A 19,768-nucleotide genomic window follows, 5' to 3' on the forward strand; every position below is an offset into this window, starting at 1 on the left:
GCCCCACCCCCAGACACGCGCACAAAAGGTGGCGAGCGTGTGGGGGCCGATGGTGTCTGGCAGCAGCTGCAGCCCACCAGCCCCTAGTTGGCACACTCTGGGGTTGCCCAGCCCATGCAGCGCAGGTGAGTTGATTACTTGTCCAAGCAGCAGACAGAGGCAGACACGTGAGTGGGGGCACATGATCCGGACCCACCACATGGGCCGTGGGAAAGCTGAGAGTCAGTGGCTCAGAGCAGATGGGGAGCCAAGGGAGGATTATCACCTGTACTGGGTGGGCTGCAGCTGCTGCCAGACACTGTTTTAGGATTGGGTTTATATTAAAAGCACACTGAAAAAAAATCAGGCTATTTTCTGGTTAGGTCTTATTTTCGGGAAAACATGGGATATATAAAGTCATGGAAAAATTAGCAGGCCAAAGAAATGTAGGCATTAAACAAAATATTCTTGTATTTGGCCTTGCTTCCACCACTTTAGACACTGCCTTTTGTTTTTCTGTTGTAATACACATTTGAAATAAGTCAGTGTTGTTACATTGATTCATAACTATTTTTGCACGTGCAGCACTTTTGACATCCTTTCATGTGGCCACTAAAGAGCAGCTGAACTCTTCATTTGAAACAATGAAGTGCTGACTGGAGCTTCTTCTTAACCAATCTTACTTTAGGTGTACAGACAAAAACACTGAAAAATTTATTCAGGTGTTTGCTGAATGCAAGATTCCTTGAAAATGAGTTAATACTAGATTATCCTGTCCTTTATTCTTTCTGGTCCCAGATTACAGGAGCTATATTTTCTTATTAACAACTTTGAAGATGGGTAATGGAGTAGATAGCACCTCACCTCCTTCTTCTGCATACTTTGCTACCTCCCTCTACATCCTGGTTAGTTTTAATTGAATTTTAAACTTATGATCCTTTATTGTTTTATCGTGCATTTTAGCAGAATGTCTGTAAGCCACTAGAGTCACTTCTGGCAAGATGGGAAGTGTACAGGTGTAATAAAATTAACAACTTGCATATTCATATTAATAAAATATTCTATAAAGATGGAAAGCTGTATTCACATTCAAACAATGGGGAAATACTGTTTTCGTTCAGATCTCCCAATGAACCTGTGGAAGTTAAAGAGAGTTTGGGCAGGGACATCTTCTTATGTACTTTCAAGCCTAGGTGTGTTCAGGTGAATGTCTTAAGTGTACTGTAATTTTGTTTACATGTAGCCCTCGCTTAGGCTACTTAATTGGAACCCGTAATTTGGTTGCTATGGCCTGAATTTGCTAAATGGGAAATCATGTGATTGTGATGGGCTTTTGACTGCATGATCTTATTTCCCCGTAGGTCATTAAATGAAGTGCTCTTCTCTATTAACTCTGCTTGATGCGAGCCAAGTTGCAAAGTGTTGCAGTGGTGATCATGTGACCATGGGACATTGGACATTGTGACAGTTGAAAATGCAAAGATTGGTCACAAAGTTATTTGTTTTAGTACCCACTGTAACTTTGAACGGATGCCGCACAAAGCAGTCAGCCAGCAAGAACTTCCTAGTTCTTTGTATGTATATGTGTATTGATACTTACTTGCTTATTGCAAAAAATGAGTTAGCATTTTATTGTTTTACTGACTAACTCCATTGGAAAAGAAGGCTTTGAATCCTTCTGTCAATGCTCTTTGTCTCTTGTCAGTTTTCAGACAAACAGACAAACTGGCATACATGTAGTTCTTCAATGAGCTCCCATGTAGACGTTAGTCAGATTCAAACTTGCTTGGTTCCTACAGTCTATATAATGTGTGCTTTCAAACTCTTCTTGAGCCATGACTAACTACACTCCTCTTGTTCATATTTCTTTTCATTTAGTAATTAAAATACTATTTATGTGACTCATAGTTTTGAGCATAATGCTCATTTTTAAGTAAACGTGTAATTGATATTTAATCAAATGTAATATCAGTGCAAATATACTTAATTTTCAGATTAAATGATCAATACTAACAATATAAAATATTGGCAAATTCCTCTGTAGTTGTGAGATTACTTTGACTGTACCAGCTATTTCATTTATTTTACAGCTCAAATTATATTGTAATTGTATTCTATCTATGTCTTCTGTCTTTACATCAACAATAAACATAAAAGATAACACCTTTCTTTCAAAAACACATTAATTTCCCATTTATTATGTTTTAAATTAAAGTGGTTGGCTCAGATAAATCAAATACATAATTCAGGTTATGGAAGTCAGAACATCACTAATGGGAATTCTTAATTTCTGCACTTGGTTTTTTTTCCATAGTACTCCCTGGAATATGTTCTAATTGATGCATTTTACAAAAAAGAGATAATAGCAAGAATTAGAAAAATGTATTACTAGTTCATAAAATGTTGCCATTATGTATTCCAAATAATGCTACTACAATTATGTAATAATTGTATAACAGTTATGAAATATAATAATATATAAACATGCTTCAATAAACTAGTAATTATTTTGTCCCAGGGAAACAGTTGCTTAAAAAAATTAAAATTGTTTTGAGAGACAGATCAAGTCAGTTTAAAAACTTACCTTTTTACTGTAATTTTATTCATTTAGGATTGATTGAAAACCATGACTTATTCCGAGTTGCAAAATATTTGCCTATGGGATGAAGGGTGAATGTTTCTCACTCAGGTTTGCTCATTGGGTGCAATAGCCTGTGTATCATGATAGTAGAGTACCAGAAATGTTTTACTGATCAAAAGTATATTTGAATATTTGGCAAACTTTGTATGAACCTGCCCTTGGGTTGACATGGCATCTTGGGGATTCTCTATTCTGCAGGAGCTAGTATTAGAACTAAGCTTCTTGGTTAGGAGTAGCTCAGGATTTGCTCCAAATTTCATGGCCACTTCTATGATACAGGCCTGTTCTGACTACTACACAGCCCAACTGAAGTAAGTTATACTTGCAGTTTGAGTCCTATCTTGCCAGTGTTTTTTGAAGAGTTAAAATTGTCACCCTCACCTATTCAGCTGCTGGAAACCTTCTAGTGAAGTTATTGTGTCAGTGGAGAAAACAGAACCCAAAAAAGTTTCCTTTCCTATCATGGGAGGCAATTACTACAAATAACTACAAAACATGCACAAATGTTTACCAATGTGTTGCACCAGAGCATATTGATTTTTAATCTATTTATCAATTTGTTTTTAATGTTCTTACCAATGTATTCTTCTTCATCAGTAGTTTATTCGCATTTTTTATCCACGTTCTTCTCGTTTGGGGCAAGTAAGCTTATATTGGCTATTGTGGGAATTGACTTTTTAGTTAAGATATATCAGTAATGCTTTCTTGCTGATAGACCTGTACTCTACTGCATAAAGCAGATGGTAATAAGAGATTATCTGTTTCCAAATTCCATTTTTTTCCCATTTAAAATATTAGTCATCTTGGTTTTGGTCTTAATTCTGGTTGTCTTTTCCCCAGTCACTATTTTGAACAGGGGTCTCCAGCTCCTGAGTCACAGCTCATTCGGAACTGGGCCACAGAAGTGGCAGGTGAACGCGCACTCTACTTACACAAGCAGTGAATGAGGGTGCGTGCACATCTCCATTTGTGCGAGTGACAGGTGTGTGTGCCTGCTGCTCATGCAAACGGAGTGCACACGTGTGCTTGCCCACCCCTTGTGTGTAACCATTCCCTTTCCCTCTCCCACTCCCATCCACAAAGCCAGAAATATTGGGGGTCACTGATTTAGAATGTGATTATAATGATAAAACTGAAAGTACACAAGGATGGACATTTCTTATAGTTGTCCTGTGCTAACAGGTGTACATTTTTTACATTTTGCTTGAGAATCAACAGTTTTTTCCTTTAACAGCTGGCTGAATTGTAACTTGCCATAATATGAACATACAGTACATAAAAATTTAGGGCAGTTCAACATTTATTTTTCAAACAAAGGACAGCTTTTTAGTTAATTTGTTTCAAGTGGTTAAACTGCTGAATGGATCATTTCATAAATAACATAATTAAGAATTTTAAGCATTCTAATCAACCAATTGCAGGTTGAAGCAAGACCGGTAGTGGATCATATGATGATGCACTAATGTGTCACAGCTTGTGTTTGTTAAAGCAATGGTGAAAAAACAGCTTATTTGAGTGCTTCTATTCCCATTTTTTGTTTCTTACCAAAAACAGAAGTATTGCACCATAGTTGTTTGATTTGCTGCTGAATTTTGGCATCATATTTTATAGAGCCAGGAAAAAAAGATTTTAGAAGCTACAAATGGACCTTTACAACACAAGTTCTCCCATCACTTTTTAAATTAAAGGATGAATGAAACATATCAGAAGAGCTCAGGGGCACATATATAATTGTATGTAAACATTTTAGCTTCTCCTATTATAGTTTGGGATTCATATAAACATAAAATAGTACAGTAGATGCACGATACAATGTTTAGTTTAAAGTACAATTAAAGCGTTGAATGATGTTTAATTTACACATCAATTAATCAGCGTAAGCTATTATAAGTCTGTCTTGTGATGTTATTGTAAAACTATGTTTAATACCATTTGAGATTTTCTTAAAAGTTTCTGATGACTCATCCATTCATTCAAATTAGAGGCCACCCAGCTGTGGACATGTTATGGCAATATAAGCAAGGGACACTATAAAACAATGAGAACAAATTTAATGCTTGTCTCACAAAAAAATAGCTATTTCATTCAACAACTTTAAACAAGAGCTCAACATTACTGTACCACAAGTACAGTACAGATGGGGGAATGGCCAGATTTTCAATGTCATCAAGGTGGAAACCCTTGGTGGGAGGGATGCAGTTCCAGAGTGGAGGTGTTATAACAGGGAAGGCACACTTCCTAAGTCCCAATAGATGACATTGTTTGAGTGAAGGGATCTGAAAGGCAAGATAGATGGTACTTCAGATAGTCAGACCATGTGCTATGTGAAGGGCTTTTTATAGGTGGTAATGGTACCTGGAATTGTATCTCATTTACTGGTTTCCTACAGATTATAAACAGAAGGGGCAAAAGCATCAGGCCCTGAGGCACCCCAATGTGAAAGGCTTCCATGTTTGGTCTCTCCTCCCCTGTCAACACCAACTGGAATCATCCCCAGAGAAAGGAGAAACTCCCTCCTTCCTTCCCTGAATCTTCACATTTAGTTAAGTAGGATGCCATAATCAATGCTATCAAAAGCAACAGAAGGATCCCAGAGAGTCAGGAGGAATATGTCAGTGCACAGGCGCGTGTACACACATACACACACATACTGCCTACCATTCCCTGCCAGCGGGCATGATCAATGCTATCTCTATACTGATCTAAAACCTGACTGCAAGGGATCCAGATGATCCACTTTTTCAGAGTCCTCTGGATCTGTTGTTCTTCTCACCAACTTTCGTTAAAAGGGTTAAGCCTGGACAGAAATCTAACTACATGTCACCCCTCTGAGAGAGCCCAGTGCAACACAAGACAGATATGGATAAAAGTTTAAATTCATCCTAGGTAAACTCACAATGCTGTGCCTTAGTACAGTTTTCAGACTTAGCATTTCTTAATGCTAAGTCCCATCTTAATTTTCTGAGCTCTGATTAGGAGAGTGCGGTTACCTGTAAGAGTGTATCCCTTTAAACGATTTAAACTACTATATCTTTAAATAGTGATTATGTAAGAGTTTTGGTATATGGTAAATTAAACATTAGACCTGCTGCCTGATTGGTTTTTGCAGACCACATTAAAATGGGCCTGGGGATGCCAAATTTTGAGAAATGTAATTGTTGTTTTAGCAATCATGTTGGTTTGGGTGAATTATGTAAATGTAAACCCAACAAATATATGTCTTCCTGAAACCTAACCTTGTGGAATTTATTGATTTAATTGTGCCTCAGTCTTATCTCCCAGCAACTACATGGGCAAATCTATGCAATTCTTCTGACATTTTTGGAAATATTTGTTCCTTCTTCCTAGGATTGAGAGCAAATAATTGACCCCAAACCACTCAGTTGCTTCCCTGCCTAAAGCAAGACTAGAAATCTGCAGTGCTCTTAGCAATTGCACTACACAGGTTCTCATCTTTGTTGGATGAGGTTTCCTTTAGCTCGAATCCTACTCAGGGAGGTGGTGTTCTTCCTTCATCACTGGACTGCCATCTTTGGGCCTTGAAACCTCTATGTTATTTTACTTCACAGTCTGTCAGAGACTTTTGGTTACTTAGATTATAAATATGAAAAAAAAATAGCACTTACCTTTTTTCCGGTGTAAACAGGAACAGTACAGAGTGAATAATTGGGCAGTTTTGAAAACTGCCCCAAAGATGAAAGTTTATTTGGAAAAAAATGGGAGTGGTGATATTCAGAAATAATCTGAAACTGCAGCTAATTGTGATGCATAAAGAACCAGGTCCAAAGGTGAACAGTTCAAATTTATTGATTTATTGCTTAAGCTCTGCACAGGAATCTTCTTAGCTCATGGTTTGCCCTTTGCCCCTTGGTAAAGCTAAGACTAAACTGATTCTTGGACTCCTTCCCTTGGCTCTGCCCGTCTCCTACATTACTCCTTCCTCAAAACAGCCCTCCCTTCTTCCATTGGATCTTACTACTTACTACTTGTATTTCAAAGGGGATACAATACATATTTAATTTTACACATGTAACAGCTGCTGGAATTGGGTTTGCACAACAGTGGAAAAAACAAAGATATGAAAATGAATAAATATTAGAATGTGCAGGAATGAATAAATTGACAATTAAAATCAAGAAGGCTTCAAGTACTTTTTCACGTGGGATTTGTTTTATCAATTGCTAACAGAAACAGCAATTAGAAATCTAAAAGTATGAAAGAAAACACCAATTATGTAAGGAAAGGTCACTAAAATGTATAAGGAGATATTATTAGTACGATCATTATTAATGTGTATATAACTGCAGGACATTACACACCCACACACACAAGCTATGACAGTGCCAGGAAAACACCAAAAAATAACAATTTCTCCCCAAAAGACTGCAGTTGAAACCAGTTTTTTTCCCTAACCCTAAGAACAGGAACGACAAAGCCACTGGAATAAAAACCATCAAGGCATTGTGGGAAATTATAAAGGACAGTGCCAGGAAGCTCACAGAACCAGCAACCACCTCACAATTACCTAAACAACCAGATATCACAGAAACACACAAAATCTGGCAAAGCTGCCTTGCACCAACCTGGCCTGCCCATAGAAAAGCAGCCACCTTGAGACACACAAACCATGCACCAACCTGTACACTTAAAAGCAACATATTGCATCACAAATAAAACATTTTCAAAAAGGAATAACATTTCTCATAATAAACATTCTATAAACAATAAATAAATAAAAATTCCCTAAAAATAATTTTTTTAAAAAGATATTCTACACACAATAAAATAAAACCATTAAAAATATTCTATACACAATAAATAAAATTTGAGATTGTGGAGATGTAATTCTGAGGCCGGTCATTGTGGAAGGTCCTGATGAGGAGTTTGTGATGACCACGATGCAGGAGGCATATACATTTAATAAATGAAGAAATAAATGCCCTGTGGTCTCGATGGCTTGCTTGCAGATGTTTTATTGTCATTGGTGTGATATATCTAGCTGGGTCATGAAATGTCTGCAAGAAAACCACCAAGCTCAGGGAACACCAAGGACCCCGCTGTCGTCTCTGCCCCACCCCCATTCATCTTCCTCCTCTCAATATATCCCACTCTTTCTAGCACTGATGATGATGATAATATCTGGTTTGGGTAATGAAACATCTGCAAGAAAACAAGCAAGCTCAGGGAACACCAAGGACCCCACTGTCATTGCCCTCCTCCCCCTCCTCTCTGTATACCCCATTTTTTCTACACTGATGATGACACCTGGTTGGGTGATGAGATACCTGCAAGAAAACCACCAAGTTCAGAGAACACCAAAGGACCCCACAGTCCTCTCCCTCCTTATCTTTTTCCTTTTTGTCCTTCTACTTGTTCTCCTCCTCCTTCCCCCCCCCAACCCCACTCCCTTCTAGCACTGATGATGTTTGGTAATGAAATGTCTGTAAGAAAACCACCAAGCTCAGAAAGCAGCAAGGATCCCACTATCCTCCACCTCCTCTTTCTCCTTCTCTTTCTCCTTTTTGTCCTACCTTTTTCCTCCCCCCCCCAACCCCACTCCCTTCTAGCACTGATGATGTTACCTAGTTTGGTAATGAAACATCTGCACCAAGCTCAGAGAGCACCCAGGACCCTTCATTACAACCTCATTACAAAATACCACCCATCTCCCCGTGCTCAGAAAAGGAAGCTCGGGTAAGTCCTTTGCTAGCAGGCAGGTTTTAGGATGCCTGCCGCCACCAAAGCACCTTCCTGGAGTTGCTTTTCTGAGCACGAGGAAATGGACGGTGCAAAATTCCGCCCATCTCCCCATGCTCAGAAAAGGAAGCCCGGGTAAGTCCTTTGCTAGCAGGCAGTTTTTAGGACACCTGCCGCCACCAAAGGACCTTCCCGGAGTTGCTTTTCTGAGCACGGGGAGATGGACGGTAGTTTGCGCAGTACGGCTGGCACCTAGGAGGTCCTAGGAAACCAGCCGCACCACATAAGCTCCCGCCACTGTCCCCGTGCCCGTGCTTTCTGGCAGCCAGGCATCTTAGGCAAGTCGGGGACCTTGCAAAGGCCTTGTGAAGTCCCCGAACATGTCAAAGACACCAGCCACCCTGCATAAACTCCCGCCCCCGTCCCCACCCCGCTCGTGCTTTCTGATGGCCCTGCAGCTCTGCACTATAAGCGAGCCCGGGATCCTTGCAAGGCCGCAAAAGGTCACCAGATTCGCTTATAGTGCAGGGCTGCAGCAGCCCCCCCCTCCGCCCCATGCTTAGTTGCAGCTTACTTACCTCCTCGGAGTTGGCAGGCAGCAATAGAGCGCCAAGCAGGAAAAAAGGTAAGTGGGCTTAGATAGGGTTCTTAGTGGCAGGCGGGGCGATTGGTGAGCCAGCCAATCAATGAGTGTTGGGCGGGGCTAGGATAGTGCGGACAGGTGGGGGAGCGAGCAATGGAGCGGCTTCCGGACGGGCGGGGGTGAGCGAGCAAGCGACAGGGCCGGGTCAGGTGTTCCGAAACTTAACTTCCCGGTCCATTGGTGGAATCTCTTCTAACCAGTTCAATAGATTTGACGAACCGGTTCTACCGAACCGGTGCGAACCATTAGGAACCCACCTCTGGATAAAACCCTTGGGTATCTGCCATAGTAATCAATGTGAGCAAAGCATTATTGTAGGAAAATTCTGCTGGGGAAGCTATGAGGGCCAATCACCTTCAATGCAGGTATACTAACATCTTAAATATTGCTGGAGCATCTGTTTAGTTTTCTCAGCCTTCATGGCAGAGTGATTGAGGACAAGCTAACCTGGAGATTCAAAAATTGTAACTGTGCCTTCCAGAACCCGGAATAAATTAACTGTACCAGTATGGACACCATGTGATCCAAAAAGTATTGAGTTGTTTCTTGGATAGTGGACAAACATCTTCAAGGCATGAAATGAGCATTTTCATAAAAAGTTCCACTACAACTAGTATAGCTATATAGCCATGGAACAGAGGTGGGTCATATAATAAAATCCATAGAATCGTATGCTAAGGATGAGGTGGGGTTGGGAGTGGTTGTAAGAGACCTTCTGGCTTCTGATGATGGTAACTGTAATTATAATCCTATGCATCTGGTTCAGAGGAAGGCTATTAGAGTTCCTTTCCTGTCCTTCATTGAGAAGTTTTGGCAGGATTGCTACTCCAACTCATTCCCATTTTCTTCAGTCCAGCCCAATGGAATATTGAAAATCAATTATTTGAATGGGCTCAAGACTGCCAACAATGTAATTCAAGTTGGTGTAGGGGAAGAAGCCAACAACAACAGAAAAATCAGGTACAGAAATGGGCTGAGTAAAAAAAAACAATCAAGGGGGAGAAAAAATCTCCATTACCGTTTGTCCATCCATGTTGGAAAAACTGTTTGATTGTGGACTGGAACGTTGTCTGCGCCTCCATTCCGAGGCCTTCTTTCTTCTCAGGCACATGATCCAGAATGGAGCTCCTATTAAAGGGCTGGTAAGAGTTCCAGAAGCTGTATTTTCTTTGTAGCTTCTACCTTGTTTCTTTTTTTAAAAAAACTTAAACAGAAGTGTTTTTTTATGCCAGGAGTTGCTTAAAGCTCTCTTCTGAATACTATGTAATTATAATCATGAGGAAAACCTTACTGCTTTGAAAAATATTTGTCTGTTTAGCTGTATTTGTTGCTTCAACTCACGTCTATTAAAACCTTTAACCAAGCTGCAGATTTAAAATAAAATATATAAGAAGAGTTAGAGCAGGTAATAATTTTGCTCAAACCATTTTTTTTCCGGTGTGCATCAAGACTCAAAAAGTCTATCTTCTGAGTTGTTGGCTGGGGCTGGGGAGGGACCAAGACAATGAACATGATCAATATTAAAAGTATTCATTGAAGAGCTCTCTCCAAAACCCCAACTATTTTAATTCAAATAAAAGGAAGTGATTATTGATGCTTTATCTTTTTGGTAAAGTGAAGGGAGAGAAGAAGGAATTCTCAGTCTTTTTATATTAGCTTTGAAATCAGAACTTGTGAAAGAGGTTATTTATTATGATCCTGCATCCTAGGTACTTTACTAAAATTAACCACATGCATTTTATTAGCACAATATGCAGATTTTTCTCTTACTTGTCAGAGGAAGAACAAAGAGACAAATTTTTCAGGAACATAGGTTTGTAGGATTTCAATTGCTCTTGCCTACATGCTACTAAATACAAGATCCTGGCCAGAATTCCTGTTTTTTTTTTAATTGAAGTTTTCATAATGCTTTTCTCTGGTATTAATAATCTAGACTTCCTTAAATTCTATTCCGTCTTACCCAAATTACTTCCCTTATCCAAGATTAATCAGTCTAAATGAAGAAGATGCAGCACATTGATGTTATGTAACTATTCTGAATTATGTGTCAAGGGGAAGCCTTCTGGAAAAGTATATGAACCCACCCCTAAGGAAGGAATAGAAAATGAATGAATAAAAATAAATACTATAAAGTCAGAAATGCTCATTGGTTCATTTTTTTTCTTCCAGGTTCATGTTGGGAAAAGGCTTGAAACGCAAGTTGAGTGATTATGAAGAGAACATGGCTGGTGTGTCAAGTGCCTTTGATTCCAGTCGAAACCTGCCATACCCACTCAAGCGTCAGTTGGTGCTCAATGTTTGCCTTGCCAAGTTACAGACATATAAGATGCTGGTGGAACCAAATTTACATCGTTCTGTGCTTATAGCCAATACTGTTAGACAAATCCAAGAAGAGATGAGACAAGAAACTAGCCAACAGTTTGTTAACATGTGCAGTGGTTTAAGTACCACCCCTTCCAATTATTTAGGTTTTGATTTCTTTGGAATGCCTTCACACTTTTTGCCTGGTATTATTCAACCGGAATCATACAGTTATGAACCACGGTCTATGGAAAGTCCAATTGAAAATAGCTTGTTGATGGTTTCAGATAATGACATGTCATCAGCCATTTCCTCTATTCTAAAAGATTTGGACTTCATGGAAGATGTGAGTCCACCTTCTTACTTAGCTGGATCCGGAGATGATCAATTTAAGACTTCTGAAATATCAGTTCTTAAGTTAGAAGAAGATAGACAAGACTTGAAAGGAGTAGAATGTGCATTTGGTTCCTTTGAAATTTCAAATTCAACTAGTTACTTGAAGGACTTAGCTATTGATGACATATTTGAAGATATTGACACTTCAATGTATGATTCAGACTTCGATTGCCCCTCACCAACTCCTCCAAGAACACTGTCTGTGGCAACAACAGAAGAAACGTTGAAGACATTCCCTTCTTGTAATTCTTCCTCAACAAACAACATCCCAATATGCAGAAGTGATATCACCGATTTAGACCATATTATGGAAATTCTTGTAGGGTCCTGACACCTTTGCTAGCCCAAAGATACGTTTTCCTAAGCTGCCATACAATGCTGGTTTGAAGATAAGTCCCAGAGGAGAGCAAACTTCAAAGTGTTACACCAGAAAGGGCAGCTACAGACATTTTTCTTTAATGGTTCTCAAAACCTCCCTAAAATTCCTATAAACCAAAAAAAAGTGACAGCCTGTTATATAAAACGGAGCATTTATTAAATCAATTGTGCAATCTTTTTAACTCTTTTAGGCTATACATGAGGAGTATTTCTCATGTGTTTCTAACTTTTTAATGTGCAATTTTTAATCTGTGTGAAGGATTTGCAGAACATAAGGGGAAACATCATCTGAAATCTAAAGATTTATTTTTAGTATTAAATCACATTCTTTATTGGCATTCACTGAAGTTGCATACCTGGATTTGCAGCCTCAGTACAGTATATTTTTAAAGTATTTAAGAAACTACAGATCTCTTCCCCTTTATTGAAGATTCTAGATACTTGGCAGCAAAATCTCTTGCATTTTGTAAAACATTTAAAATTATTTATTTTTGTAAATTTTATAGTCTTTTTACATTTTATTACAATATTCTAGATCGGAGAGGAATTTCTGGTTGGATGTGGCTGGCACTACCTCTGTTAGCAGAAATGCTTTAATTCTTTGCTTTGTCTAACACTGCAGATCTTTTAGTTTTCTTGGATGATATTTCTGGTGGTAGAAGCAACCACAGCATTTTGCTGATTAGTTACATTTTATGGTATTTAACTGTAATTTATATGTATATTGTCCCAATTTTAGAACTTTGTCAGTATTACGTGCATCAATTTGGAAGTAATATGGCTTTTTACAATTTAGTATTTTCTGTATAGTTAGAGCTATTTTAATTTTCTTAAACAGAATTTTAGATTTTATGTGCAATATATCACTTAAGCAGGCCACTTTTGCACATCCTGTATTGTAAGGAAATACATAAAATCTAGATGATGGAAATTTATAACTGTGTGTTATCAGAGGTATACCATGCAATTCTGTCTGCTGGCGACTTTGTGTGAGATTTGTAAGAATTGAATATGGCTTGCCCAAGCACCGCTCTGAGTTTGTACATTTCTGTTTCTTAAAATGGAACTTTAGTTGTCCAAAGTGCTTGCAATGGATTGTATCTTCTTAGTGGCAGTTTTTTTATCTTGGTTTGGCCAAATAAAGTTCTAATTGAGTAGAAGTCCAGCAAATCATGCTGCCATTTGGGAGTTAGTAGTCTGCCTGTTAAGAATTACACTTAAAATTAAAGAAATTGTGTTTTTTGCCACATCACAAGATGGGTTTGACATTTGCACATAATATGCTGAAGTGTTCAGTTCATTGTGTACAAAGCCTGTCCTAGTCCAGCTTTGGTGCTACTTGGCAGGCTGTCTCAGTGCTGGCACCATTTGGGGACAGCTCGGTATTGCCAAAATGTTGACGTTCCAACCACAAGCCTGTACTGTTCCATGGTCATAGAAGCAGCACCTGCTCACTTCTTACTGAAAACACATGGCCACTCTATGTTCTAACGTTGCATCCCTGAGGAGTCCAGTTAAGTTTGAAAATGATACAATATACCACTTATTGATCAAGCAACACAACAGATGTAAATAAGTAAAAAAAAGAAAAACATTGCCATTCTAACTACTATCAGATGGACTTTTATGTGTGTAGCTATCCACCTACTGAGGGACGTGGTGGCTCAGTGGCTAAGACATTGAGCTTGTTGATCAGAAAGGTCAGCAGTTCGACGGTTCGAATCCCTAGCGCCGTATAATGGAGTGAGCTCCCGTTACTTGTTCCAGCTTTTGCCAACCTAGCAGTTCGAAAGCATGTAAAAATGCAAGTAGAAAAATAAGGACATTTGGTGGGAAGATAACAGCGTTTTATGCACCTTCGGCATTTAGTCATGCCGGCCACATGACCACGGAGACGTCTTCAGACAGTGCTGGCTCTTCGGCTTTGAAACAGAGATAAGCACCTCCCCCTAGAGTCAGGAACGACTAGCACATACGTGCGAGGGAAACCTTTACCCACCTACTCCTCATTGCTTCCAATGCTAGCAAACTTGGAAAGTTTGCTAGTATTGGAAGCAAAATATCTACACTTGCTTGCATATTCATATTATCTAACTTTTGTTTTTCTTTAACAAGGCAGCAGGAAAAAAAACCTACCTTTGAGAATACTAATATTTGAAAGTAAGTTTTCTAGAAAGATGGGAGGTACTTTTTAAAATTGAACTATAGAATGCACATTGGCTAATCTTCATCTGAATTGCAGTAGAAGCCACTTATAGAATGGCCATTTTCTGATGGTAAATTCTTGGCTTGGAGATTACCTACCGTAGTAGGTTGGACACCTTAAAATAATCTATTGGGGCTTAACCCTCCATTGAGCATCTCATTATTGCATAACAGTAGCTGCACCAGTATCAGTTTTCATTTCCATCCCCCATTTTTTTGTGGTGTTGGAACCAATCCACTACTCAACTTGAAGTGCAATGAGATTCAGGTCACCTGATGTAGTTGTTGCATTATGTAGCATTACCTTTAGGGAATAAAAGAACGGGTTTTCAACAAAAGACCACATTTGATACTTGCTGAAGATTAAACATAAGGCAAAATTTTAATGTTCCATTGATGTTTGGAGGAGGATTCCTTTTGTATGGTGAAGTGGAAAGAATGAAGAGAAATTGCAAAACAAGATTGATACAGGATAGTGAGCAATAGCCGCAGTTACATCCTGATGATCACTGCTATTATGAATGCATCAACTATATTCTAACATTACAGTAGTTGCTTTGTCAATAGTGTAGTTTTTACTCTAAATGGCAGTCTTTGAGGCCCAAATAGTCCTTCAATATAAGACTAATCAGGAACCTTTCCTGGCATTTCTGCAGCAGTTATTAGTATCGCAATCTGAATGTTTGACTCTATTCCGCTTACAATGGTACTGGGCTTTCAGCTTCAGAGAAGCTTCCTTCTAATTTAAAAACAGATACAGATTAATAGAGTTGGAAGGGATCTTATAGGTCATCTAGTCCACCCCCCTCCCAAGCAGACTCTATACTATTTCTGACAGAGGGCAGTCCAGTCTTGTCTTGAAAGCTTCCAGTGATGAAGCTCCCACAACTTCTGGAGACAAGCTGTTTCATTGGTTGAGTGCTTTGTCAGAAAATTTCTCCTTATTTCCAGGTTGAATCTCTCCTTGTTCAGTTTCCATCCTTGTTTGGCCTTCAGGTGCTTTGGAAAATAACTTGACCCCCTCCTCTCTGTGGCAGCCCCTCAAATATTAGTACTCAAATAAATTAGTACCGATTCTTTATCTTGCACCCAATTTGAGTCATGATGGAGCTGGATTCTACAACTAATGCCGTCAATCCAGTTTTATTTGCTTAATGCATACTTTGGCAGTTGAAGTGTATTTATATACATGGGAGATTTGCAGTTACATCTAAACAATAGCAGGCCCTTTTGCAAAATGTTTTCTATCTTTTATGTAAAATGGATTAGGTAAAAAGAATGTATACCGTTTGTACATAATGATTAATAGAAAATTAATCTAAAAATGGTAAGAGCCCTCTGCATTGTGATAAAGCAGACTAGTGTCTACACTATTTCTTTTTAAATCCCTTAATAAATATTCAGATCTAATTTGTTGTCTATAGTTCTTAAACTTAAAAGAAACAACGATCAAGTATCTAAACAGCACAAGCAATGTACCAGTGGCAGAAACATGTAGATTGGCTGCCAACTGTTGATTAGGCACCTCAAAAGGAGATCTGGCTTGAAATAAGGATTAGGTCTTACATACAAGCTTTCCTGGAAGCTTGTATGTAAGAAGAGAAGAAAATCATTCTTTTCTAATCATGATTTCACACCCTTCTCATCTTCAGAATACACCCCAGAGTGGTCTCCAAACCTACCTGAAAACATTGGCAGAAATAATTCTTGAGCATCAAACATCTATGCCCTCAGCATTATGTTTTTCACTTTTTCAGGACATAAAGGCCTCTGGTCAACTTATAGCTTCAGAAAAAGAAAGAGGCCCCATCTAATTTGAAAGGTGTGTTTCTGTCACTAAAGCAGCCAAAGTTGAATGTTACATGACTGCATTGCTTAACAATGGCAATCCTGGCAGCCATTGTAACCCAGAATCAAGCAGCTTGTTATGTAGGAAAAGCTGGGAATTGCAGGCAAGGAGTGTAGGGAGGTTCCATGGGCAGGGATAGTAGAACTTCACAGTGCCTGTGGATTTCCTCATTGACTTTGCTTGTGGAAGCCTGCAGGGAAGGTCACAAATTATGATCATGTGATTGCAGCTTCCCACAACATAGTCAGGAGCTGAGCCCCCAGGAGTTGATCACATAACTGCAGGGATGCTGTGAAGACCACAACTTTGCACACTGGCCATAAGTCCCCTTCTTTTAGCACGTCATAATTTCAATTCACCACCTAAGAGCTTGCATTAGAGCAAGAAAAAAAAACTTTAACAGAGTAGGATGTTATTTTAAGCAACAGACTAGTAGCAAAAACATGTGCAGTGGCTGTCAGCCGTTGACTGACCATCTTAGGACAAATGACTTCCTTTAACATGTCAAAACATGTTCTTAGTAGAACTTTTACTTTTAAATCTGAGCTGCCACAAGAAAGACACTTGGGGAGATTGGGTTATTCATTAGAAGGTTCGTATGGCTGCCCATCTTAGTGCACAAATCTGGGTTCCTCACAATAATAAAATTGCAAATTAAAAAAACTCGCTTTCAGCATTTCCTAGCACAGGGGTCCTCAAACTTTTTATATGGGGCCAATTCATGTTCCCTCAGACTGCTGGGAGGCCGGACCAGCTGGATGGGCATGGTCAATTTAGCAGTCCATTAAACAATACACACAAATTAAACTTTGATTGGTTATGCTCCTGGGGGTGGAAAGCAGGTTGGTGAAGGGATGTGGGTGCCTTGGGGGGGGGGGGACTTTGTGTGTGTGTATCTCTTTCTCTCTCTCTTGGCCGGGAGGCCAAAAACAGGCCCATTTTTGCCACCTCGGCCTCCAGTACCACTCTGCTGCCCAAAAAGGACTCTGTTTTTGGCCTCCCGAGGCCTCCAGAAGGCGGGGGATCTGGGTAAGTGGGGTGATGTGGGTGGGGCAGCCTCGTTGTCCCGCACGGCCGAATTAATGGCTTCGGCAGGCTGTAGTTTGAGGACCCCTGTCCTAGCACTTACGTATATATCACTCCCCAGTGCTTTGCCGCACTCTGAACCATTTACAAATGCCAGCACATTGCCCCCAACAATCTGGGTCCTCATTTGATCCTGACAGGGGCCAAAGTTAGTTTACAATACTGCATTCTAACCACTGGCTCCCAATACTGTGGTTTCCCCAACAACCATCCATAAGCTGCCAGCATTGGACCATAATGCCTGGGTAAAGAGCCAGGTCTTGATGGCCTTCCAGAAGGCTACGGATGGGAGCCTGCCTGGCACAAGGGAGGAGCACCTATGGAAAACAGTTCTAGAACCTCAACTGTACATGGCAGCATTTCAGAGAAGCCTACTCTACCCGGTAGGATGGGCATACAGGGCTTTAATGGGAGCCAGGGCAGCTCATGCAATGGTGTAACATGAGCAAACCTAAGGGTGCCCTACACTACTTGTGTTCTGCATTCTGGGCCTAATGTAGATTCCTGGTGACCTTCAAGGGCAGTCCCATGTAGAGTTCATTGCAGCACTCCCAAGAAGTGCTCAGTCTCCTTGAACAGTGAAATTGAGTGCCAACTCACATGCACATATAATCAAGAGGATTTCTGCACTTGCATCAGAGACAACTCATAAGAATGGCTCAGATTGTGATGGTTTCAGGGTTACACGCAGAGAAGTCAATAGAGATTTGTTAGTTTTCTCAACTTTAGATTTATTAATGTTACAAGTCCTCAGACAGTGATATAAACATGTCTGCATAACTCTGACGCAGCTGTTTAGTAGCTAAACAGCTATTCAACCAGGGTTGAAGAATCCTTCCAATGTTGCAATCATTTCCAATGTGACCGATAGTAAGGGATACTTAAGAGTTGTAGGTCAGGAATGTCTAGAGCAGCACAGGTTCTCACCCTTGTCTTACACAAAGACAGCTGCAAATTTAACTGAACTATTGTTCTAAAAATGAATGGTAGTTCACAAGAGTGTGCTCAATAAGTTTTACTCCATTAACTGAGAAGAACCTGTGCAGACTGTAAACATAGTAGAGGATAGATTAGGCTGCCACTAGATAGCATTTGTCCTGGCAAGTCAGAAGCCACACGGGTTTTTGCTAGTAGTAAGCCAATAGGTATGAACTAAAACATTTTATAAAATTTATCACAAACTCTGAAACATAAATTGCAAACAATTTAAAACAAAAGAAAGAAATTACTCTAAAACAAGGGGAAGTTATAGTACTTGATTATTCATGATAACAGAAACTAGGCATATGACTTTGCATACATTAATGGTCATACTGAAAAATCTATTTTTGTAACCATTTCTCCATTTTTGTAACCATTTTTTGAAATGACCTGGATATTAAAGTAAGGGAGATGCTGAAGTATGTAGCTGCAGCAGCAAGATGTACAAGTAACAAACCAGTTTGAGTACACGGGATGCCAGACTTCTCTGTACCAAAATCAACAGACTAATATGGAATGGTTCCCTGAAGTTTAATAAAAAGAACTTGAACTACTGTTTTAATAAGTGCTAGTTTTAAAACCCAGGTTTTCAATATGAAACATAGGAAATATACTTGTATAGAAATGAGGAATGCAGGTACCCAGGTTTGCTTGAGAAAAAAGTAGCAAAAAGTAAACTGTGCAGTGCTAACAGAAGCAATTCATTTCAATGTGCACACATGCTCATAAATGGATTTCAGCCATTGAGTTTGCCTGCTACTCAACTATGTTAAAACAAGAATAACAAAATAGGTATTTGCTTTCAATGCTATACAAAGAAGAGTTGAGCAATGCAAACCAAACAAAGATTTCTTTCTTCGCAAGTATGTCACAAGAAGTACCTCTCTTGTACAGGCTTACAATAATACAATAGTAAAGTTGGAAGGGACCTTGGAGGTCTTCTAGTCCAACCCCCTGCCTAGGCAGGAAACCCTATACCGTTTCAGACAAGTGGCTATCCAACATCTTCTTAAAGACTTCCAGTGTTGGGGCATTCACAACTTCTGGAGGCAAGCTGTTCCACTGATTAATTGTTCTAACTGTCAGGAAATTTCCCCTCAGTTCTAAGTTGCTTCTCTCCTTGATTAGTTTCCACCCATTGCTTCTTGTTCTACCCTCAGGTGCCTTGGAGAATAGTTTGACTCCCTCTTCTTTGTGGCAACCTCTGAGATATTGGAACACTGCTATCATGTCTTCCCTAGTCCTTCTTTCTCTTAAGCTAAACATACCCAGTTCCTGCAACCGTTCTTCATATGTTTTAGTCTCCAGTCCCCTAATCATCTTTGTTGCTCTTCTCTGCACCCTTTCTAGAGTCTCCACATCTTTTTTACATCGTGGCAACCAGAACTGAATGCAGTATTCCAAGTGTGGCCTTACCAAGGCATTATAAAATGGTATTAACACTTCACATGATCTTGATTCTATCCCTCTGTTGATGTTGGCTTTTTTGGCAGCTGCTGCACACTGCTGGCTCATATTTAAATGGTTGTCCACTAGGACTCCAAGATCCCTTTCACAGTTACTACTGTTGAGCAAGGTATCACCTATACTGTACCTGTGCATTCCATTTTTG

General features: G+C 39.6%; 1 protein-coding gene across 2 annotated transcripts in view; it reads left to right on the forward strand.

The window, feature by feature from the left end:
- The window catches only part of LOC309401018 (SERTA domain-containing protein 2-like), a 29,147-nt gene extending 9,940 nt beyond the window's left edge, over positions 1 to 19,207 (forward strand). The window contains exon 2 of one of the 2 annotated variants that reach the window (XR_014176746.1): positions 1,341 to 2,928. Coding sequence is in view for 1 of the 2 variants with exons in the window: in XM_081969913.1 (XP_081826039.1) it covers positions 11,134 to 11,988 (855 nt within the window). In the remaining variant the exon portion in view is untranslated. Of the gene's footprint in view, positions 1 to 1,340; positions 2,929 to 11,129 lie in introns of those variants that run through there. The other variant, XM_081969913.1, reaches the window with a different exon arrangement.
- The last annotated feature ends 561 nt before the right edge of the window (positions 19,208 to 19,768 follow it).

This window comes from Natrix helvetica (genome assembly GCF_964273705.1).
Source record: "Natrix helvetica genome assembly, chromosome: 1".
NCBI classification, from domain to species: domain Eukaryota; kingdom Metazoa; phylum Chordata; class Lepidosauria; order Squamata; family Natricidae; genus Natrix; species Natrix helvetica.